The sequence below is a fragment of the Ovis aries genome, chromosome 12 (genome assembly GCF_016772045.2).
Source record: "Ovis aries strain OAR_USU_Benz2616 breed Rambouillet chromosome 12, ARS-UI_Ramb_v3.0, whole genome shotgun sequence".
NCBI classification, from domain to species: Eukaryota; Metazoa; Chordata; class Mammalia; order Artiodactyla; family Bovidae; genus Ovis; species Ovis aries.
The window spans coordinates 59,325,713-59,350,041 of NC_056065.1; the positions used below are offsets into that span (position 1 = coordinate 59,325,713).

The 24,329-nt window shown below is 47.2% G+C and overlaps 1 protein-coding gene across 2 annotated transcripts; it reads left to right on the forward strand.

Annotated features, from left to right (window-relative positions):
* The first annotated feature begins 10,726 nt into the window (after positions 1-10,726).
* Positions 10,727-23,052, forward strand: TEX35 (testis expressed 35). Of its 2 annotated transcripts, none has more exons than XM_042229147.2 (9): positions 10,727-10,765; positions 11,483-11,533; positions 12,190-12,258; positions 13,175-13,231; positions 13,904-13,963; positions 18,950-19,014; positions 19,243-19,432; positions 19,768-19,811; positions 20,792-23,052. In XM_042229147.2, the coding sequence occupies exons 1-9, from the start codon at positions 10,727-10,729 to the stop codon at positions 20,913-20,915; spliced, it is 699 nt and encodes a 232-aa protein (XP_042085081.1). In that variant the 3' UTR covers positions 20,916-23,052. The 2 variants fall into 2 exon arrangements, with proteins under 2 accessions (XP_042085081.1, XP_004013877.1); XM_004013828.5 differs by lacking the exon at positions 20,792-23,052 and adding an exon at positions 20,081-20,323.
* Positions 23,053-24,329: the final 1,277 nt, after the last annotated feature.

The following is a 24,329-nucleotide window of genomic DNA, read 5'->3' on the forward strand; positions in this document are numbered from 1 at the left end:
AGCTAAGCTTTTGGAAACGAAAGCCTGGAAGACTTTTTTTTCCTGCCCTCCACCCCTTCACACCCTTCCTGGAGGGAAGGGCAAACAGCCCCTCTGATTGGAAGGGCAAAGGGAAAAGGAAAAAATTGTTCATGCTTCAACAATAATGTCCTGCACAATATTCTCTTGTGCAGCGATGGCCTCAGATGACTTCTTCCCAGTGGCAGAACGCGTGTGTGCCAGGGCCACTCTCTGGGGATGGAAGAGATCGCGACACTCCTGGCCCAGGAAACACCACCCCCGCCAGAACCCTCTCACCCGGCCATTAGCTTAGGTATCCTCAGTCTCATGGTGTAAAGGACCTGCTAGGCTTCCGGGGCCGGGGTCGGGGGGAGAACCCCTGGGGCAGTGCAGTGAGTGTGGGGTCAGGCACAGCCTCCATTTCCCCCACCCCCCGCCCTGCCACCCCCCAGGGCCGCTCCTGGCACTGTGGTTGAAATTCCACATGCATTTCTCTTCTCTCCCAAGACTCCAAGAGCTCCTTGACGCCAGGACTGCACCATAGTCACAAAGCCCTCATCCCGTAATGCTGTTGCAGTTTAGTTACTCAGTGTCTGATTTTTTTGTGACCCCATGGACTGTAGCCCACCAGTCTCCTCTGTCCATGGGATTTCCCAGGCAAGAATACTGGAGTGGGTTTCCATTTCCTTCTCCAAGGGATCTTTCTGACCCAGGGAATGAACACACCTCTCCTGCATTGGCAGGCGAATTCTTTACTGCTGAGCCGCCAGGGAAGCTCCATCCCATAATAAGTGCAGCAAGCCATAGAGGGGGCACTATGGTTTGTATGAGGGAGCATTGCTGTTATTCTTCTCTTTGGAGTCCCTCCTACCTCGGGTTCTGTCTGACCCATGGAGATCTTGAGAACGTGAATGAATGAGGAGACTTACACTGGACACAGAGGGCCAGTGATAAGCGGAGAGAGGACAGCTCTGCTTACCTGAGTTGTGTTAGGAACCCCCAGCTGGATAAAAGGGACAGAGAGAAGGAAGCAGCAGGCCTCCCAAGTGACCAGGAACAAACACTTGGTTTGCATGAGCCCTGGGAAGCAAAAGGGTTCATGGAAACTTCCTGTAGCGCCTCTTCCATTTGCCAGGTTAGGAATGCATTTCCACCCGGACACAGTACACCCTTAGGGTCTACAGTTGCCACTTTCCCACAGTCACCATGTATCTCTTCTCCCAGACCAATTAGATCTGTAGCCCCTGTAGCATTTTTCCCATACTTCCTTTATTACTTGGACAGGCTCCCTGAGAGCAGACAGGTTTTCTTCTGCAAAGTGAGCTGCTAATGACCGTCTGTCCATGCTCTCTGTTAGAGATATTCACTGTGGCCACAGTACCCAGCCAGTGCAACTCGAGAGGTTTCCTCTGAGCCTTGATTCCTGTGAGATAATAGAAAAATATATATATTGGTCTGTGCCACCCAGTACCTGGCGCATATGTGCTAAGTCACTCAGTTGTGTCCAGTTCTTTGAGACCCCGTGGACTATAGTCCACCAGGCTCCTCTGTCTGTGGGATTCTCCAGGCTCTTGCCTGGAGTGGATTGCCATGCCCTTCTCCAGGGGATCTTCCTGACTCAGGGATTGAACCCACGTCTCTCATGTCTCCTTCATTGGCAGGCGGATTCTTTACCTCCAGCGCCACCTGGCACAGAGCTCCTAAAGCCCTGGTTATTTCCTGAGTGACAAAAATGTCCTTATTTTTTCTGATGAAGTGACTCTGGGTGGGCTCCTGGATGGCAACTGGTACCTAGAAAGACTAAGCCATGGTAAGAAGCTTGGAATTTTCAGCCCCAACCCCCTGTCCTTCAGAGTTAACGATCACTCAGGGCTAAATGATGGAGCCTTCACAGGGACTTCCCTGGCGGTCCAGTGGTTAAGATTCCACACTTCTGCTGCAGGGGGCATGAGTTTGATCCCTGGTCAGGGAACTAAGATTCCACAAGCCATGCAGTATGGCCAAAAAATAGGGGGGAAAAAAAGCCTCCACAGAAATCCCAAAAGTATGGGGTTCAGGGAGCTTCTAGGTTGGTGAACGCATGGAGGTTTGGGGAGAGTCCTTACCATGCTCCAGGCCTCTCTCCCATCTGGCTGTTCCTGAGTTAAATCCATTGGTGATAAACTGTTAATCTGGTGAGTAAGATGTTTCTTGGAGATCTGAGAGCCGCTCTAGCAAAATAGTTGTACCTGAGCAGAGGGTCGTGGGAACTTTCATCTGCAGTGACTTGGTCCAAAGCAGCTGGACTAGGGACTGGTGTTTGAAGTGGGTGTAGGGGGTGGAGAGCCTTGTAGGACTGAGTCCTGAACCGATGGGATCTGACTCTAGCTCCAGGTAGTGTCAGACTGAGTTAAATTACAGGACACAGAGAATTGCTTCTTGTGGGTGAAAATTGTCATATGTCTGGGATCAGAAGTTGTGAGGATGGTATGATATGATGTGAGAGTAAAAGAGAAACACAGGAGCAAAGACTGGGGGGAGGGGTTTCCTAAACAATTCTTATCTGCAAAATGAGGGCCATAATAGCTATTTTTCAGTGACATTATGAGGATTAAATGAAATACTCTTTGTAGTAGATATGATACGCTGCACAAATTCCAGTGTGGAAGAAGAATTGCATCATAAAACTTTTAAGCCAACTTAAAAGTTTTAAGGTGCACTTATTTTTTTTATTTTATTGTGTGCACGGCATAAGATGCACCTATATGTTTTGTAATGCACCTATTTAAAGTACACAATCTGATCAATTTTGCAGAAGGCATGTACCAGTGGAACCGCCACAGTCAAGTCATAGAACATTTCCAACACCCTAAAATGTTCCCTCCTGCCCTCTTCAGCAGTCCCTCCCCTACTCCAGCTTCAGGCAACCACTGATTTACTCTCTGTCACTGTAGATTCATTTTCCAGCATCTTGTTTGAATGGAATTTCACGCAGTAAAATGTCTGTAAGTTTCACCCATCTTGTCATATGTACAGGAGCTTACTCCTTTTCATCATTAAGGGGTAGTCCGTTGTAGGGAAACGCTACAGCTTGTTTATTCAATTCTCCTGCTGGCGGGTTTGGTGTTGTTTTCCAGTTTGAGGCCATTATGAATGAAGCTGCTATGAACATTCATGAACAAGTCTTTGTGTGGGCATATGTTCTTATTTCTTTTGGGTAAATGCCTAGGGGTGGGATTGTTGGGTCATGTGCTAAGCGTATGCTTATAAGAAATTGCTAACTCTCTTCCAGAGTGGCTTTATCGTTTTCCACTCCCACCAGCAATGTATGATGAGTCTGTGTGGATGTGAACTGTTGGACGATTGTGCCCCATGGGGCTGTTCCTGCTTGAGGGAAAAGTTCTGTTACAGATAGCTTCTCAAAATGCCCACCCAGTTGGGAGACAGTGGGGCTCCTGGAACAGGTCACTGGAGCCTTCCTTGGACACTTTCTTTGATCCCTTGGAGAGAGCCACCCGGGTCCTTTGCTCTTGGGCGCTACCTAGTGGTGGGTAGCACACAGTACTGGGCAGCCAGCCCAGCTTCCTTCATCCTGAAGACAGGTTTTTTAACTTATACCTCAGGAGGAACGTGAACCCTTGGACTCCACTGCGGCTCAAAATTTGCACTTATGTTCCACCTCTAAGTGCTGTTTTAATAACTGATTTTTTAAAAAATTCTACTCCTTTAAAAGTAAACGTGTTGGCCAGTAAGAATATTAAAAGTCATGCAACATCACTAGTTATTGCATGCATGTGCGCTGTCGTGTCTGACTCTCTGCAACCCCATGGACTGTAGCCCACCAGGCTCCTCTGTCCATGGGATTCTCCAGTCAAGCATACTGGCTTGGGTTGCCGTTTCCTACTCCAGGGGATCTTCCTGACTCGGGGGAAATGCAAAACAAAACTACAATGAGATGCCACCTCACACCCATTAGGATGGCTGCCATCAAAACAACAGAAAATGACAAGTGTTGGTGAGGACACAGAGATGCGGGAACGCTTGTTAGGGGGAACGTCAATGTCAGTGCAGCCACTGTGGAAAACCATATGGAGGTTCTTTAAAAAATTAAAAAAGAATTATCATATGATCCAGAAATTCCACTTCTGGGTATATGCCCCCCAAAATTGAAAACAGGGACTCAAAGAGATATTGGTAAACTCATGTTCATAGCAGCATTATTCACAATAGCTAAAACATGGAAGCATCCCAAGTGTCCATTGAGGATGAAAGAATAAACAAAACATGGTTCAAAGGAATATTACTCAGCTTCAAAAAGAAGGAAATTCTGACACATACTGCAATATGAATGAAACTTGAGGATGTTATGCTGAGAGAAATAAGCCAGTCACAAAAGGACAAATATCGTATGATTCCACTTATATGTGTTACTTAGTCAAATTTATAGAAAGAGAAAGTTGAATGTGATTGCCAGGGGCTAGGGAAGGAGGGAATGGACAGTTGTTTAATATAAAACTGAGCAGAACCTTGCATTGCCCTCCCAAGGAAAGAAGTCTTTCTGTGTCCCCCATTTCTTGTTTGGGGAAAAAAAAAAAAAAGGCTTTCTTCTCCTAGGCCTTCCCTGAGTTCCAAAGAGTAGACCCATTCAGTTACTAACTAGGGAAGTGAGGGAATGCAGAAACAAAGGAAAAGCAGTCAAGCAAGAAGAAGAATATAACAGCTTAAGTAACAGTTTAACCATAAAGCAGAGTCACAGGACCCAAGTTCCTCCTGAAGGGGTATAGATAATAATCTGACACTTATCTTTGAGTTCTGCAAAAACTAAGACCCCTTCCCACCCCTGCCAGATGGGGGATGACAACTGCATGCTGACTGTTAGCACGTGGACCCCAGGTGGGTTGGAACCAGAAGATGATGATTAGAATTCCTGAAACATCACCGTGTCACCACCAACCAATCAGAAGTCCATAAGCTGATTGTAGTCAGCCCTGGTATATACAGTTCTGCACCTGGAGATTCAGCCAACTTCAGATCGCATAACACTGCAGTATTGACTACTGAAAAACATCCTCATGTAAGTGGACCTGTGTAGTTCAAGCCCATGTTCCAGGATCGGCTGAATTCGGTTAAGCATTATTCTGGGTGTGTGTGTGAGGGTGTTTTGGGTGGGTTAACACTTGGATCCGTAGACTGAGTAAAGCAGACCGCCCTCCCTAATGCGGGGGGCCCCATCCAGTCTGTGGGAGGCCCAGGCAGAACAAAAGACTGAGTAAGGAATAGCCCTTCCTCAGCCTGTTTTATAGCCAGGACCTCAGTCTCCTGTACTCAGAAGGGAACTTCCCCCATTGGCTCTCCTGGGTCTCCAGATGGCAGATCATGGGGCTTCTCAGCCTCTGTAATTACGTGAGCCAATTCCTTAAGATAAATGTCTCGATAGATAGATGACAGATAGATATATAAATAGATGTCCTCTTGATTCTGTTTCTCTGGAGAACCCTGACTAATCCAAGTAACCAAGTGGGAGGCACATTAGAAGGCCCGCAGAACATCCGGGGGTGGGGGGCGGGGGCCTGGCAGGGAGCAGCAGGTTGGAGACCAGGTGAGGTTCCTGAGTGAGGTCAGGAAGACGAATCTCGTTGACACCAGGTCGGCCCTGCAAAGTCCCCTTTGTGTGGACGTGGGGCTTGCGGTTTTCCAGTTCTCTGAGAGCTGAGGGAGATCCAGGCACAAAACCAGAAGGTTGCTCCATTTGTGAACATCCCATTATTTCCCGAGGCAGGCGCCCACAGGACCCCTAAGAATGGGCATGTGTTATGACACTGGGAAGTGGTGAAGTACCAGCCTGACACACAGGCAGCTCAGAGGACACCTTCTTGCTCTATGTTGTTAGAGGATGTGTAGATTTAACTCCAGTCCCAGCTGCTGTGCTGAGTGACAAGGCCAGGTAAAGGTGAACATGGGCTGGACGGAGCAGAGAAGGCTGGTACGGTACCCAGCACACCTGCTGGGACAGGCTAGCACCTCTTTTTGCCAGAAGGAAGACCCATTCGCTCTTCTGAAGACACTAAACACTCGCCATACAGGGCCCAGCATGGAGGAGACAGCCCCATTGAGCTGGGGGAGTGTCACCTTCAGAGATTGAGAAGGGTATTGGCGACGGGGAAGTCTGGTATGTAGGAGGTAACGTGGCTCTCTGCACCTCCCGCACCGGGTTTAGAGAAGAAATTCTCTATAAAGTCAAGGGCAGTGGGAAGCTCACTAGGCCAGGAATGGGATCCAGAAGAACGTGAGAGAGAGCCAGCTCTGAGAACTGGGCCGAGCCTCTCCTGGGCTCTCAGCACCCTGACCTTACTCACTATATTGCAAGTGTGATTCTAATGATGCCCTGTCAGCCCATCAGTGATGAGGCCCTAGACACCAGGGCCACGTCCGGTATCCTTGTGCTCCTAGTGCCTAGCAGAGAGCTCGGCACACAGGCGGGGTCAGTGTTGAATGAGCAGGGTGGGCCGCTTGCTGTGGAGGCCCCTCATAGTGACCCAGAGCTCCTTGCTGAGGCCCAGGCCTGGCCCTGAGCCTGGATAAAGGCGGCCTGCCAGTGAGGTGTGTGGCCGAGACAGGCAGGGCCCCGCGATTCACAGCTCTCTGCGTGGGTCACCATTGTCACAGGTGTCAGAGAGGTGGGGGCACAAGAAGAGGGCTTTGTTTTAATCAAGAATAAGATAAAAAGAAATTAATGCTTATGTTTAGGGCGTTCAGCAAATGACCATGGGCTGCTTCAGTGTTGGAATTCCTCCAAGTTGTCTTGCCCAGGGAGCGACTTTCAAGCCAGTTTTGCCACCCAGAAAGCAGTTTCGCTTACGCCTCCTTTTTCAACTTCAAGTGGGAGCTCGGGGCCCAGAGAATTCCTCTCAAAGTGTTTGTCTGTCACGTGACCCAGGAACACCCTAGAGCCATGTAGAGAGGAGCAGGTGGAGAGGAACCAGGGTGCTGCCAGTGGCCCCGAGGAAGAAGGCTGGGATGGGGCCAGGGTGAGCTTGTGGATTCAGCCTCCTGAGCAGGGGAACAGTCCCGCTGGAGAAACTGCTTTCTGCAGAACCAACATACAGGGTGACGAGCCATCAGATTCTTGTGAGGAAAGACATCTCAGGTGTTTTGGTGCAAAAAAAAAAAAAATCTGTGCATGTTTGCCTACAAAGAACAGGCCAAGTGAAGTCACTCTTTGTGAAAAATGATGAGGGGGGCCTTCCCTGGTGGTCCAGTAGTTAGGACTCCGCCTTCCAGTGCAGGGGGTGCAGGTTCAATCCCTGGTTGGGGAGCTAAGATCCTACATGCCTTGCAGCCAGAAAAACAAACCATAAAACAGAGGCAATACTGTAACAAATTCAAGAGAGACTTTAAAAATGGTCCACATCAAAAAAATCTTTAAACAATAAAAAAACCAAAGAAGTCAAAGGGACACTAGCCAAGCAAGGAGGCCCCCAGGAGCTGCATTTGGCATGAGTAGGGGGAGCCACTGATGGTTGGTGGCTCTTTATCTCAGACAGCAGGCCACTCTGTCACGGTCGACTGTGGGGATAGTAACAGGTCCCCTGGGTCCTGGGAGGCCCTGGCAAAGGCGTCCTTGTCATGGTGAACACACAGGAGAAAAAAGCCTGCGATCTTCACACAAAGCCTTTGCTCTGAGTTTTCACTTATCATCAGCTGTATTGCAGTAGCTGGAGATTTACCATTAATTGTTGAGAACATCATGCTTTGTTCCTGAAACAGAGGTACTAGAATTTCACATGATAGAAATTCCATAGAAACAATATAATAGAATTTGATTCTAGCTGAGGTCTGATACATCGTTCACAGGAAGGATCAGAAATTGCATAGTAACCAATGTGTCAATGAGAAAGGATGTCTGAACCCTGCCCAGGGTAGAGGCAAGGTGTATATAAATCAGCTACAGGGGACAATACAGTAACCAATGGTATAAAATTTCTGTGAGAGGTCCCCTGAAGCTAGGGGGACACCCCCCCCACACACACGAGGCGGGCAGTACTAGACACTGTCGTATGGGGCAGGGTGTTCCAGGAGGTGGTCATCTACGTCACGTGCAAGGATGACTAGAGACCACAGTTGTCAGGATTCTGGGCTCCTTTGTGAATCAAAAGGCTGTGGAACACTGGGACCCCTGTGGTCAAATGGGCCCCTCAGCACGGATGGCGATCTCTGCACCTTCTCTGGCTGGGCCCAGGCTTCATCACAGGCCAGACTCTGGAGCTTTGGAATCACAAGAGGTCAAATACAGAGGCCTAAAGCCATTTCTAACCTCTCTGTTCCCACTGCCCCTACCCTGTACACTACATGATCGTCATGAAACTGAAAAACCAGGACATTTGTAAAGAAAAGAGAATCTAAATGTCATTGGCCTGGGGAAGGGAAACATGTGGCTGCTTCTTTCTCTGTTGAGAATCTCCCCTTTCACCAAACTCCACTGGGACATCGGAGGGTTGTATATGCTTCTTGCCCTGGACCAGTGGATTATTGCCATGAAGGGGGATTAGGAAAAGTCTATCTGACATTCTTCAGGTAAGAATGGCCTATGGCTTGCCTGGAACAAAGTTATACCACAGTAATACCCACATTGCAAGGCTGCTTCCACGTAGGGCCTCAAGCGGTTGCAAAATCTTAGAGAAGAAAATAACAGACTCATTTATTTAGGCGTGTTAAACATATCCCCAGCCCTTCCAGGACATATTGATGACAAGAGTGATGTATTTGAGGGCATGAACAGCAAGTACTGTATGAAGGCAAAATGTGGGTCTGTGGTCAAATTTCTGTCCAAATCATGATGATGATATTGGTGATGATGATGGTGTGTGTGTGTGTCTGTGTCTGTGTAAATTTTCTACTTTATAAAGCAGTTTCACAACAAGACCTTGATTTCTTTTACACCCAATTTCCTGATATATGGGTCAATGAGCTTTTCTAGAAGGAGGCTCATTTAACAAGTGCTCCCCCAAACAAAGGACATTTCTCTTCAGGTCCAGGAGGAACTCAATTCCCAACAAAAAGGAGATGATGCCCATTTTCACTAGGCTGGTGAACACTGGGAAGGAGTCAGTCATTTTCACTGCAGTTCCCTGCTAAAGCCTGTGGGATCTTTGGAAAGCTGTGGAGAAAGGGCCCTCCTGCCATGCGGTCAGCAGATCTGGAAGGACTGAGCACAGTGGTCAAAGGACCTTAGCGCTCCAACCCCTCATTTGGAACGAGGCGGAAAGGAGCCTGGGAAACTCCCCACCACTTGCTGCCCCACCCTTGCCCTCCCCAGCTGAATAGAGACAGAGATTCTCCTGTGGTTGTGATGGGCTGAGATCAAGGTCTGTCCCGAGGATGGAAGCTGCAAAATAAGTCCCAGAGCTCAGGGCCCCTGGGAAGGACAGGCACAGGCCCAGGAAATGGCCAGGTGAGTGCAGTCAGTCGTGTCTGGGATGCGGGCACATATTTGACACACAATTTGCATCGTTTCCTGTACTGTCTGTCCTAGGAAACTCCAAGTTGGCCCTCCCTTTTTGGAGCAACTAGTATTTGAAATGAGAGGGAGGAAGGAATACCCAAGGATAAGAGGGAAGAGAAACTAGGTTTCCTAACCTGGATATGGAATAATTTTAGGTCTCAGGGGAGACCATGTTGTTTAGACTTTTTTGGTGTTCTTTTTTTTTTTAATTGGAGTATAATCGCTTTACAAGGTTGTGTTAGTTTCTGTCATACAACAATGTGAGTCAGCTATAAGTATACATATATCCCCTGCTTCTAGGACCTTCCACCGCCCCCCAACCATCCCATCCCTCTAGCTCATCGCAGAGCACCAAATTAAGCTCCCTGTGCTCTCTATCCCTACTAGCTATCTATTTTACACACAGTAGTATATGGATGTCAATCCTAATCTAATTCATCCCACCCTCCTTTTCCCACCGTGTCCACTTGTCTTTTAAACACAAATCACAGTTACCCTCAGAATGGCCTCAGTAACCTTCCTTGCCCATCATCCAGGATTCTCACCATTCACAGTCTACTTCTTGTTTTTTGCCCTGACTCTCTTCCAGGAGGGTAGAAAAACCAGGAGGAAGAATGGAGTTGGGTGGAAGAGGGGAGAGGGGCAGGGCCAGCTGTAAAGTCAGGCCAGGGCATCAGAGATCATCCTGCCGAGACTGGCTCCAAGAGCCCCGGGTTAGCACAGGGTGGACACCCTGAACTGCAGAAACTTCAGGGCACCTCAACCCAAAATAGCTTCAGGCTCAAGGAAGGGCCAGGAGAGGAAGTGAGTGGTCTCTGAGGAGAAGCTCATTGTTGAGGGCAGACTCCTCCTCCTGGTCTTGGGGGTGGGGGGACATCCTGCTGTGGTGCGGCCAACAATTTTTCCTTCTCCAGGGTGTGCCTTGTGCTTGGGCCATACAGGCTGCGGTCCTTCAGGTGGACTCTGCAGGGGGTCCCCCTCTGCCTTGCCGGAGGGAAACTTTGCGGCTTTGGAACCCAGCCTGAGGTCCCCTTCTCAGTGGCCAGGACACCCCAGGCCCATGGCTGCAGTGACACTCTGGGCCGGTGTGTAGGTCCCGGGCATTGTGACCTCAGCTGTCGCACCCACAGAGAGGTGGTGGTCCTGCCTGACCTCGGCCTGCAAGCTGCCTCGGACAGTGGCCTGGTCACGGGGGCCCGTCGAGGGGAGGTTGGCAAGTGGAAGAACACTCTGGCCTCCTCCATCATGTCGGCCAAGAGGGCGGAACTGAAGAAGACAAGCCTGGTAAAGGGGAAACGTTGAGCGCCCACTGGGTAGAGGCGGGGGTGGGGGTACAGAGAGTCCCCAGCACACCCTCGGCTTTTCCTTCTCCCTCTGAGCACGAGGTAGCTAGCCTCTCAGCCTGGAAGGAGGGTGGGGAATGGACCCCGGGCCTTGAGGTGGCAAGAACTTCCCGCTAGGACAAGGAGCACTGAAATGGCCCACCCCAACTCCAGCCAGGCCTACCTCTGACTTGCATGTTTAAGGGATAGAAGAAGCTCGTTAAGTAAAGGTAATTATCACCCACAATTTAAAGATTAAGAAATAAAGGCTCCAAGAGACTAAGTAACTTGCCTAAGTTGACACAACCAGTGAGGCGGATGGCTGAGACTAGGATTCCAGTCTGTCTGTCTACCTCCAAAGTCAGTGCTCCTGAAAAACTACTTAGCCAGCTTCCTTCAGTTATCTCAAAGTGCTCTTGCCAGTCCCCCACCCCTGACCCCCCGCCCCCCCCAGGAAGAAGAGGGCAGCCTGCTGAACAGGCAGGTTTTAACATGACAAAATGTGAGTTGTCTTGGCTCAGGAGCTGGGGGTGTGTGGGCCTGATCTTAAGTGCAGTTGGACAGGCAGGGTTGAGTCGGGGGAGGGTCCTCCCCAATTTTTCCCAGTCCTCCCCAAGCTTCCCTAGTCCTCCTCAAGCCTGATACCTGGCAGTCTGAATCCCACCTTCCCTCTCTGCAGAGCAAGAACTACAAGGCAGTTTGCCTGGAGTTGAAGCCGGAGCCGATCAAAGTAAGAAGCTTTTTTGATGCCCTCCCAGCAGCCAGGCCTGAGACCCCTGGGGAGGTGACATGGAGTCAGGGGTCATTCGCCGATCCTGGTGGCCAAGACTTGTCCCAGGTGCTGGCAGATACACGAGAGAGAGAGAGAGAGAGAGAGAGAGAGAGAGAGAGAGAGAGAGAGAGAGAGCACTCTGCTCTCATAGAACAAAGCAGACACATAAATAAAAGAGGAAAAATTCAGTAGTGTTACCTACGATGCAGGGGATTGAAATAGGAAGCTGAAACTGGGTGGCTACTGTGGGTCTAGGGGGCTGTCAGAAAGGCCTTCCTCAGCCTGGAGAGGACAAGGCTCCGGCCGCTGGAGGGCTGAGGATGAGCAGCAGGGCTGGAGGAAGCCACATGCCCAGAGGCCCTGGGGCGGGAATGAGCATGACTGTTGCGGGCATGGAAAGCTGAGGCCCAGCAGACCAGGAAGGGAGTGGAATGAGATGGGCTCAGACAAAGGAGAAGGACTAAGGGACCTCTGCTGCTGGTGGGGCCAGGCCACCAGCTCTCACCTCTGCCCAGGCCCGAAGCGAGGAGCCGAACCTAGCGGGGGATCTCCCTTGCCTCTTCCACCCACACTGGCAATTTCCAATATTCCGTGTTTCTGTTTTCAACCAACAGACATATGACTACAAAGGAGCTAAACAAGAAGGGCCATTTACCAAACCAGGAGGGACAAAGCAGCTAAAGGTAGTGTGGGGACGCTGGAGGCAGCGGGTTGGACCAACGCAGTGAGCAGGTGGAGCCAACAGATGGGGGGCAGATAAACTGCTGGCACCTACAGCCCCACTCTGGCCCCTGACTTCACTCCTGCTTCTACTTTAAAATTATTTCTGGCTTAGAGAAAATTTTCCCAAAAAATGGTACAGTGAGCTCTAGTATACTCTTCCCCCAGATTTCCAAATGTTGGCATTTTATCATGTTATTTTCTCTTTTTATCATATTCATATATGTGTGTATATATATATATATATCCTGAACCATTTGGAAGCAGGTGGTTCTCCCGAATTTCAGTATACATTTCCTCAAAACAAGATCACTCTCTTACACAGCCAGAGTACAATCATCCAAACATCAAAGTCAGGAGAGTCACGTTGATACCGTTCTCATCTACAGCCCTTAATCTAATTCCTCCAGTTATTCTGCCAATGTCTTTCATTAACAAAAGTGGAGATACATTTTTTGGTTTGGGATCCAATTCAGAATCACACCTGGCTCCCAGTTTCCATGTCTTTTTTAATCTGGAACAGTTCTTTGACCTTGTATTCTGGGACACTGTCAGTTTTGAGGATTACAAATCATTTATTTTGTAGAATGACCTCAGTCCAAGTTGTCTGATGCCTCCTTGCCATTAGACTTAGACTGTGCGATTTCGGTGGTCACTCCACAGCAGGGAGTGTGTGACCTTTTCAAAGTGCATCAACATCCGGAGGTACAGTGCGTCCCACTGCACTATTTTCTTAACAGCATCCTTTCTTTCCTCCCTGCTGGGAATGATCTTCTGCTCCTCTTTTGGCCATGCCCCAGGATCTTTCCTTTCCTTCTTTTGACTGTCTCCCTTCCATCCAAGACATTTCTTTACTCCTTCTCTGTTTTATTTCCTCAGAATGAACTCAGGGAAGTGAGGGAAGAGCTGAAGGAAAAAATGGAGGAGATAAAACAGGTAACAGGATGAGACTTTACCTCTCATGGAGTAAAAGGGTGGTTTCCAGGAAAATGCAACACCTAACTTTGAATAGTGAAGGAATTCGGAAATTGCATGAAAGAGCAATCCAACTAACTGAGCCCAAATTCCCTAGAGTGTTTGTGTCAGGCAGCTTAGGTTTTTTGTCTCTTACATGTCTGAGGCTTAAATCCAATTTTTGAATGATAAGGGCTCTCTAAGGTGTCTCATTGATTAGGATGGGGAGATACAATCTTAGTAACAGAGTGAGAGGGGCTGACTTGGAATTTGGAGGCAGTCAGGGACCAATTTCTCCTCCCCTGAGCAAGCTGCAGAGCAAGAAGTCTTGTTTCTCTGATGAAATCACCTATAGCATATTTGTGAACAAAACACTCAAGCAATTGTAATTGAAGCTGTGATTTGAGTTCCACGTGGCAGCCTTACAATGGCCAGATTCAAGTTATGCTCAGGCAGCTGCTGGTGGTGACTTGGTGGTACATGCATTTACCCTTCACAGACTCTTGGGAAGAAGTGGCTTTAATAAGTCCTTATTAGAACATTCCTTAAACTTTATCAGCTCATTCCAGAGGAGCAGATACAGCACTTACCTTAAAACTCTCGAAAGACAACTCCACAATCAGTAATGTGCTGTGTGCCTTTCTTCCTCACTAGATAAAGGATGTAATGGACAAGGATTTTGATAAACTCCAGGAATTTGTGGAGATTATGAAGGTAAGTACTTATTGAATGCCCTCCATGGGCCAGTACCGTACCAGGAATCATGGAAGGAGAAGCCAGAGCCTGCTCTGAGAGTGCTTACAATCTAGTAAGAGACTCAACCTCTATTGCATAAATAACAGTTAAGTACCAGAATCCGCCTGCTAATGCTGGAGCCAAGGAGATGCGGGTTTGATCCCTGGGTCAGGAAGATCTCCTGGAGGAGGAAATGGCAACCCACTCCAGTATCCTTGCCAGGATAATCTCATGGACAGAGGAGGCTGGCGGGCTACAGTCTGGGGGGGTCTCAAAGAGTCAGATGCAACTGAGCATACAGGAGCCATGCAAGTACAAAGTGGGAATGATGACCGGTTGTCAGGTAACTAGGAGTTTAAAGACATGAGAAGCGGATGTGGGCTGGGGTAACCAGAAAGTCATTTTAGAGAAAGTGAGTCTTTTCCTTTTCCAGTATTTATTTGACTGCATCGGGTCTTTTTTGCAGCACACAGTATCTCTTCAGTTGCGGCACGTGAACTCATAGTTGGGGCATGTGGGATGCAGTGCTCTGACCATGGATTGAACCTGGGCCCCTGCATTGGGGGTGCAGTGTATTAGCCATTGGTTCACCAGGGACGTGCCCTAGGGAAAGTGAGTCTAAAAGTTTGAAAGTTAAATGCAAATCTATCCAAGAGTCCAATAAGGTTATTTTTGAATTCAGTAATTACTGAAAAGATTATCTAGTTTCTAGAATAGCAGTTTTCAAACTTTGAGTTTCAGAATCAGTGGGAGCACTAATATTAAAAAACAGAACTCAGGTCCTTGCACCCTGGGGTTTTATTCATGTTCCCCAAGAGAACAACCAATGTATAAATAGGAAGGCACTGGCACCCCACTCCAGTACTCTTGCCTGGAAAATCCCAAGGACGGAGGAGCCTGGTGGGCTGCGGTCCATGGGGTCACTAAGAGTCGGACACGACTGAACGACTTCACTTTCACTTTTCACTTTCACGCATTGGAGAAGGAAACGGCAACTCACTCCAGTGTTCTTGCCTGGAGAATCCCAGAGACGTGGGACCCTGGTGGGCTGCCATCTATGGGGTCGCACAGAGTCGGACACGACTGAAGTGACTTAGCAGCAGCAGCAGCATTTACCTATAAATTTTTCAAGAGTTGTAAAGAGGCATTACCCTTACCAGATATTAAAATTCATAACAAAGTCACAATAATCAAATGAAGGTGGTACAGCCCAAGGATAAACAGACAAATGAAATAAAGCAGCATAGATAACCCTGTAACAGCCTCTCTGACAGGGATCACTTCTGTGGATTAAGTCCATGTACCCAGGCCCTGGGCCAGATGAACTGAATGAAAACCTCCAAGCTGGGGCACCATTGCTCAAAATGCTCTTACATGATTAAGCTGGTTGCTTCTGATGAGAACCAGGTCCTTAGCACTTCAGCTGTAGTTGTTAACACTGGCCACACGTTGGAATCACCTGTAGTGTGGTTTTGAGTTGCCTCTCTTTACCGCTGGCTGCACCCCATAGCAGTTAAATCAGAGGTCTGGGCATTGGTAATTTTTAAAGATCCTCAGTTGATTCAATTGTATGCTCACAATTGGGCAACCACAGCTATATAAAATTTAAAATACAATAAAGATGATTTTTAAAATTATCAGTGAGAAGGACAAGATTATTAATATTAAGAATATTTATATGATGAAATATTCAACTATAAAAAATAATGAAGTAATGTCATTTGCAATAACATGGATGGACCTAGAAATTGTCATACTTAGCGAAGTAAGTCAGAGAGAGAAAAACAAATATCATATTACTTATACATGGAATCTTAAAAAATGTGACAAATGAACTTTCTTACAAAACAAAAACACAGCCAGAGATGAAGAAAATAAACTTATGATTACTGGGGGGAGGGGTAAATTGGGAGACTGGGGTTGACATATACATACTACAATATATAAATAGATAACAATAAGAAACTATTGTATAGCACAGGGAACTCTTCTCAATGTAATGACCTATATGGGAAAAGAATTTTAAAAAGTGTGGATATATGTTTATCTGAGTCACTTTGCTGTATTGCAGAAACTTGAATACAACATTGTAAATCAACTATACTCCAATAAAAATTAAACAAAACGAAGAATATTGCCTGATTATATAAGGGGAAAACTTAACTCAGTTAACACTATAAACTGAAATAGTCTATAACGTGAATTTAAAAAAAAATTGTATGTATTTTACTGGATGGTCTAAATATAATTACAGTGAAAGAAATCATAAAAGAAATACTGACATGTTAACAATACAAGAAACTTAAAAATCATAACAGAAAAGCACCATACACATAATTAGAAAGTAAACAACAGTTTGAAGGAAATAATTTTCCACAAATATGATTGACAGACAAAAGGTTTTTATCTATAACATATAAAACTCACACAAATAACAATCAAATAGGAAAATGGGCAAAGGATATATGTGAACAATCCACAGATTAGAATATTACTAAAAAGCAATAAATACAAAGTTTTACCTAATGAATAGACAAACAAACACAAATGAAAACAACTTAGGTAACTGCCACATTCAAATAAACCAAGTTTTAATCTATGACAATTACAAATCAAGATAGGAATGCTCTTTACAGCTGATCAGAGTACAAGTTTGTTCAAAACTGAAAAGGAATTTAGACAATAGGTATCAAAAATATCAAAACCCCATGACTTATCAACTCCTTGACTTCTCAGAATTTAACCTATGAGAATAATCAGAAATGCTTTCATGCGTACATATAAAAAGATGTTCATCACAGGATTATTTATAACAGCAAAAAATGGTCAACGACCACAATTTTCAATAGTAGAGGAATAGTCAAATAAAATGTGATGTATCTATTAACATATAATGAAAATTAACTATAGGAGACAGTGTTTAGAAAGAATGTTTATAATGAGAATTTTAAAAAGCAAGATGCAAGCAATAATGTACAGGCTGATCACAACTAGATGAAAAAAAATAGGTAAGTAATTATATAGAAAAAAGACTGGAAAGAAATATACCAAAAGGGTTAATTGCTCTTATCACTAGATGATGAGATTAATTTCCCTTTTATATTCCTCTGTATTGTCCAATTTTTCTGCAAAGGGTTGTGCTATTTCTGTATTAAAATGCAAACACAGTAAGTGTTTTGTTAGTGGGTAGGGCTGGGTATCATAAGGCACAAAGGAGGCTATTTCGGGCACGGGAGCAGCTTGCACACAGCATGGAAGCAGGAGGAATGCGAAGCTTATCACGGTCAGTGGGGAGATCAGTCATAGAAGTGGGATCATTGGGGGAAACTGTGAGAAATAAAACGGAGTGGGCACAAAGGCGATGGATAATGAAGGCTTTTGAAAGACGGGCAGACAGGTTGGGACTTGGTTGTGTAAGCGGTAAGAGGCCTCTGGAGATTCTTAATCAAAGAACACGCTAGCAACAGCACTTCAGAAAGCTGAGTTGGCAGCTGCTTGCAAGGTGGCTGGGGCAGGGTGGGGGCGGGGGCGCCAGGGAGCAGGTGGGGGTCGTCTGGAGCAAGAATATCAAACAGGAAGCCGCATCCCCGCTCAAGGTGAAGAAGGCTGGACCCAGTGTAGGAACAGAAGGAAAAGGGTCAATCCGAACGATACAGTGAAGGGAAAATAGCATGCTTGGTGACTGATTCAGTAGGAAGAGTATAGGAGAGGCAAGCGTCCATGATGACACCAGTTTTAATCTGGACGGCGAGAAGAAAGAGACGACAGTGACAAGGACAGTAGGGAAACAGCAAATTTAGAAGAGAACACGATGGAGATCAGTTTGAAGTGATGGTGAGACTTCTAAGAAAGCGGAATGTATTGACTCATGTTTTGGACCCAGGGGAGATTTTTAAATATATTTATTTATTTGACTGTGCCAGGTCTTATTTGTGGCACACGTCTTAGCTGTAGCATGTGGGATCTAGTTCCCCGACCAGGGAGGGAACCTGGGCCTCCTGCATTGGGAGCTCAGAGTATAAGCCACTGCATCACCAAGGAAGTCCTTGGACCCAGGGGGAATTTTGACTTCAAGGATATTTTGACTTTACTTATGAATACAAGTATCTTATTCAAAATTTATACAAACATTTAAGTGCTTTTCAAAAAGATCTTTTTTGGGAAATCATTTCCATCCTGACAGTAATTCCTTGAATAATTTTCTACCCCAGATCAGTAAACTCTTCCCAAATCTTTCATTTTTTTATTATTAAAATGATTATCCTGGAAGCAAATTATTTTTTATATATATTTTGTGATATTCAATCCAACCCTGTTTTTGTCCTCAACAGATACTATCAGTAATAACTTAGAGTTTCTTGTGACCATCTTAGGGTTTCTTTGTGACCACTATTTCTCTCCAATTTTTCCAGGTCAAATTTTATAGCTCTAAACTTTACTGAGAAGACTTTATTATTATTTCAATTCTTAGCAATACATGTGAGGAGCCATTTGCACTATTATCTGTTTTGCGTTGACCATTTCTGCCAGGAGTTGAGTAAGAGATGGAACAAACACAGATATACAGGATCTGTGTACATGGCAGGGGTCAAACCATTGGAGTCAGAAGTGTCTTTAGGGTCATAAGATTTGTTTTCTTGGTTCCATGATTTTATAGGCATTGAACCAAGGCAGATAGGGTTTCAAGTGTAAGATCAGGTAAAACAGATCCTGGCCTCTGACTCACCCGGAGACTTTGAACCAGCCCCTAAGGACTCTGGCTGTGCTTCAGCTTCATCGTGGAGTGGGGAAGGAGACAAGGAGGGGTGGGCAGCGTGTGTCATGGACATTCTGTGAGCTACCTCCCCCAGGGCCAGTGAGGATTCTTGAAGTAATATGCAGAGGTGGCCTCGCAATGGAAGCAAGAGAAAGGGATTTCAGAAGCCCTTCATGATGATGATTCTAGCTTTAATTCTCTCTTGGAAGGAAATGCAAAAGGATATGGATGAGAAGATGGATGTTTTAATAAATATACAGAAGAACAGCAAGGTGTAAGTACGACCTGCCCCCATCTCTCCTCATCCCTAAAGAGTCTCCTTCCTTTTCTTTGCCAAATGTCCTTGAACTTCAGAGGACTCTCAGAGCCTTCAAGGAGCTGTCTTAGTTTCTCGTGCCCCAGTGGCTTGGAGTCAAGACCCTCTATGGCCACCCATGCTACTGGTGAGTTCCTTTCATGTTGAAAATTATTTCCCCAATTCTGCCCCTTCCTGACTCCCCAGTCCCTTTAGGAGAGGACTGAAGATGCAGCAAGAACTCAGGCTGATAGGAAAGACAGACACAGACCCACAGCTCCAGCCCAGGAAAATGGATGGAGCTGGTGGAGCACCGCTCTCTCTTCACAAAAAGATGGCGGCACTGCAACAACCAAAAGACCCAATGGATTCCCTTCACCAATGCGATTCCTGCCTTGTAAGTGAAGCCCTCCCCACCCTGCCCCAGTGTTACACCCCTGGTCTCCTGTTCCCCTCTACATCCCCTGGGCTCACTCTCTCCCCGGGTTCCACTCCTCTCCCGGCCTTGGGATGCCTCCCTAGTCTTGAATCTACTCTGGGGTCTTGCCCTCTAGGACTGGGGAGATTCTGAAACCATGACTAAGTAGGACTCGACCCTGGATGTGCCCGCTCCCAAGTGCAACTATATTGTTCTATCCTCTCCTATAGCAAGACCCGATGAGGTGCCCAGCAGCCTGGCCATCTTGGACCAGGGAAAAATGATCTTTCTTGTGCCGTTTCTGTCCTCCACAGGAGAAATGTTTGTTGTGTACCCCACAGAACAACTACGATCGGGGGTAGGTAGATCCCTGCAAGCCCCTTGTCTCAATCGGGTGTCCAGTCATCCCAAAGGCAGTGCTCCAGGGCGCATTCCCATCAACCCCAGCCTGTGCAGGCTCCGCCCCCACCGCATCCGCCCAGCCTTAGAGGGCGTGGCACTTCGAGGCAGGAGGACTTGCTTAGCCCAGCCTGGGGGCTGCCCAGAGGCCTCTGTGAAGGGCAGGGTGCCTTGCCAGCTGCCCAGCTGACCTCGCTTCAGGCTCCTGACTTTCTCCCCATATAACAGGAAACTTCCAAACCACGCCTGGGCATCCTTTTCACCCTTGGCGTCTGGACCTGCTTTCTGATTTATCTGTACTTCAACTCCTGTGTGACCGAGGACATAGTTCCAACTTAATGCTGCCTCAGGACCCATCAGCGGCTTGGGTTCAGCCTCTCCCCACTCCTTGAAAGGCTTGCTGCCTTCTCACATACCACCCTGCCCCTGGCTCCTTCCACCCCGAGAGTAAAATCTTCCTTTAAAGCCAAAGCAGGAGTCAAAATATTGAATATCAGTCTCAAACTTGAGTGTGGAAGGAGTATCACTTTTTTAGATCAAAGTCAGTGTTTCAGACTCCAGCCTCTCTTCTTGCTTCCTGAAGGTTCAGTGGGAAATCCTTAGGGTCATCCTTAGAGTCTCCACTGCCTCCCTCCACTTTACCTGGTTCTACAGATGTCCCAGGTCAAAGGGAAGGCCCTGAAGATGTCAGATGCCATTCTGTATGATCCCAGAAGTGTGTGTGTGTGTGTGTGTGTGTGTGTGTGTGTGTGTGTGTGTGTTGGGCAATGGGAGGAACTCCTGAGCCCCGGATCTAGCGTGCACTGCCTCCCTCTGTGGTCTCATTACCAAGCAGGACTTGAAGATCCACTGTTCATGGGAACTTGCTCCCTTTTGGGGCTCTGAGGATCCACCCTCATTTTCTGGCATGTTTCCTCATCCCCACCCCACCTGAAGGAGACCTTGCCCTTCAGAGGCCTTTAAAGGTGGGGGCGAGCCATTGACCTCCCACTGCCCCATGCTCTGTCCTGCCCGAAATCTCTCCACCAAGATAAGGGGAAGCCTGGCTGCTGCCTTGATATGAGAACAAAGAAAGATACAGGGAAAATAGGACTTCAACAAACTATCCTGCCATGAGTGAAACTCTTTGGATTCAGTTCAATGAAGGATGCATTAATGGGTTCCACGTTTTGTTTCACACCAGCTTTCTCTTGTTTCATCTCTCTGCTAAGTTGGCTGCTTCAGCTTTTGTAGTTTAGTTGCTAAGTCGCATCTGACTCCTGCGACCCTATGGACTGTAGCCTGCCAGGCTCCTCTGTCCACAGGATTCTCCAGGCAAGAACACTGGAGTGGGTTGCCATCTGGCCTAGAAAATGACTGATCAAGTTCCTAATGGCTGCATAGTTCTGAGCAGTGCCTTGGGTGCTTCAGATTTACATAGAAAAAAATACCCCTCCCCCAAACACATAGACTTTGCCCTCAAGGAGCTTATAGTTTTAAAGGAGAGATGGTAAACAGGGGTATTAAAAATATGGACTATATAAATAAGTCCAATAATAGTACAACTGTGATTAAACAAATAGATTACAAAAGGGAGAAAGGTGGGTATCACCCTCTGTTCGTTTCCTATTGCTGCTGGAACAGATGACACATTTAATGGCTTAAGACAACACAAAAGTGGTCCAAAATCAGTCCCACTGGGCTACAGTCAAGGCGTTGGCAGGCCTACATTCCTTCTGCAACTCAGAAGAATCTGGTTCCTTGCCTTTTTCAGATTCTAGAGGCTGCGTGTCTGCCCTGGCTCACGGCCCCCTTCCATCTTCAAAGCCAGCAGTGGCCAGTCCAGTCTCTCTCTCTCTGCATCACTCCAATTCTTTTATTTAAAAATTAACCTATTTTTAATGGAAAGATAATTGCTTTATAGTATTATGTTGGTTTCTGCCAAATATCAGCATGAATCAGCCATGGGTATACCTATGTCCATTCCCTCTTGAGCCTCCCTCCTACCTCCTGCCCCATCCTACCTCTCTAGGTTGTTACAGAGCCCTGGTCTGAGTCCCCTGAGTTATGCAGCAAATTCCCATTGGCTATGTATGTTACATATGGCAGTGTATATGTTTTCACGCCACTCTCTCCTTATATCCCACTCTCTCCATACATCCCACCCTCTCCTCCTCCCCCTCCCTGTGTCCATAAGTCTGTCCTCTGTGTCTGCATCTCCACTGTTGCCCTGCAAATAAGTTCATCAGTACCATTTTTCTAGATTCCATATATATATGTGTGTGTTAATATACAATATTTGTTTTTCTTTTTCTGACTTACTTTCCTCTGTATAATAGGCTCTAGGTTCATCTACCTCATTAGAACTGACTCAAGTGCATTCCTTTTTATGACTGAATAATACTCCATTGAATATATGTACCACAGCTTCCTTATCCATTCATCTGTTGATGGACATCTAGGTTGCTTTTGTATCCTAGCTACAGTAAATAGTGCTCAGGATCACTCTGATTCTTCTTCTGCCCCCTTCTTCCATTTGGAAGGACCCCTGTGATTACATTGAGCCCTCCTAAATAATCCAGCTACTCTCCTTAGTTTAAGGTCAGCTGATGATCAACCTTACTTCCCCTTTGCTGTACAACATAACATATTCACAAGTTCTGGAGATTAGAACATCTTTGGGGACTGATTTTTTCCACCAAACAGGACCCCCCCACCCCAGACCCCACCCCTTGACTCCCAAACCTCCAAACACTTGGGAACATTGTATGGCTCAGTTCTGGTTTGGTATAGACCCACAAATTCGATACTCTTTCAAGAGGAACATAGTTCCTCTCCCCTTAAGTGAGGGGGTGTCTGGCTTCTAATGAGTCAAATATGATGGAAGTGATGGTGTGTTACTTCTAAGACAAAGGCATAAAGGACGTGTGGCTTCCATCTTGCTCTCTTTCACACACTAATTCTGGGTGAAGCTCACTGCCGTGGGGTGTGGACCCAAGCAGGCCTATGGTGAGTGGCACATGGCAAGGAGCCGAGGCTTCCTGCCAACACTGGTGTGAGTAGCCCTCTTCCAGCCCCTGCTGAGCCTTGAGAGGACCGCAGCCCTGGCCATCGCTTGACTGCCGCACCTCATGAGGAGACAATGAGCCAGAACCCAGAAGAGCTTCTCCTAACTACCTGACCTACAGACACTGTGAAATAATAAATGCTTGTGGCTTTAAGTTGCTAGGTTTTGAGGCAATTTGTTATACAGTGAGAGAGAACCCATGTGCCAGTCTGAAGAACTGAAACAAGGTCATCAGGGAAACAGCTGCCAGGATCAGCTGGAGCGCTGAGTCTTCTTTGCGCAAATGGCCGTTCAGTGCTAGCCAAGCCCCGAGGACTGGTGGCGTGGTCTCTGCAGTGCCTGTCCCTTGACCCTTTCCAAGCTCCCCTGGGTCCCAGTTTCACGTCATCCAGCTCACAGGCAGCAGAAGGCCAACACTGTGTGTTGGGGGACAGGTCTGCCTGGCTGTCAAACAGCTGTCGTGTCTGCCCTTGGGAACAGACCTTCAGGGAGCCACAGCCTGTCATCCCTGCCGACGCTTCCCGTGGGCCAGCTTTGCTGGTGAGCTTGTGCTTTTTCTGTTGGTTTCAAGGTCACCTCATCTGGAAGGGAATAATGCTTAACCTATCTCTTCTCTGAAAAGATGTGACTCCTCTTCCGAGAATGGAGCCTCTTGTGGGGAGGGCGCATTTCCCCGACCTGGGCCACCACTTCTGCTTTGTGCTGCTGCTGCTGCTGCTGCTAAGTCGCTTCAGTCGTGTCCGACTCTGTGCGACCCCATAGATGGCAGCCCACCAGGCTCCCCCGTCCCTGGGATTCTCCAGGCAAGAATACTGGAGTGGGTTGCCATTTTCTTCTCCAATGCACGAAAGTGAAAAGTGAAAGGGAAGTCACTCAGTCGTGTCTGACTCCTCGGGACCCCATGGACTGCAGCCTACCAGGCTCCTCTATCCATGGGATTTTCCAGGCAAGAGTACTGGAGTGGGGTGCCATTGCCTTCTCCACTGCTTTGTGCTTCAGGACCCAATTGATCAGAACAAGGTGGACAGCAGACTCAACTTGCCCAATTGATTTCTGTCTCTGGGAATTTGAAATTGGAATTTGGGGAGACTCAGTTGGCCCCCATAACTAGTCTTGTAATTAGGAGCTGGGGAGGCATCTGCCACTATTAAAAAATGAACCGTTTTGCAGAGAGAGAAGACTGAAAACAGAGGAGCTGAGAAAAGTGGAGACTCGTGCAGTTCCGGAGAGGGGACGGCAAGTACCACTGCCTGGCCTCAGCCTTCCTGGCCTGGTGCTGGCCCCTGGCTTGGCTTCTTGAGAGTCCCCAGACCCTTGGACCACAGCGCCCATTTCTGTTTAAGCAAAGCGGCTTTTTGTCACCACCCAATAAGCCTGAGCTAAGGCCCCACGGTTAGAAGGAATCACAGAGGATGGTCAGATCTTTTCAGT

Coding starts and splice junctions, on each gene's coding strand:
- TEX35 (XM_042229147.2), top strand. CDS start 10,727: ATGTCGGCCAAGAGGGCGGAACTGAAGAAGACAAGCCTG. Junction 12,259..13,174: donor GAGGGACAAAGCAGCTAAAG/GTAGTGTGGGGA, acceptor TTATTTCCTCAG/AATGAACTCAGGGAAGTGAG. Junction 19,812..20,791: donor CAGAACAACTACGATCGGGG/GTAGGTAGATCC, acceptor CACCTGAAGGAG/ACCTTGCCCTTCAGAGGCCT.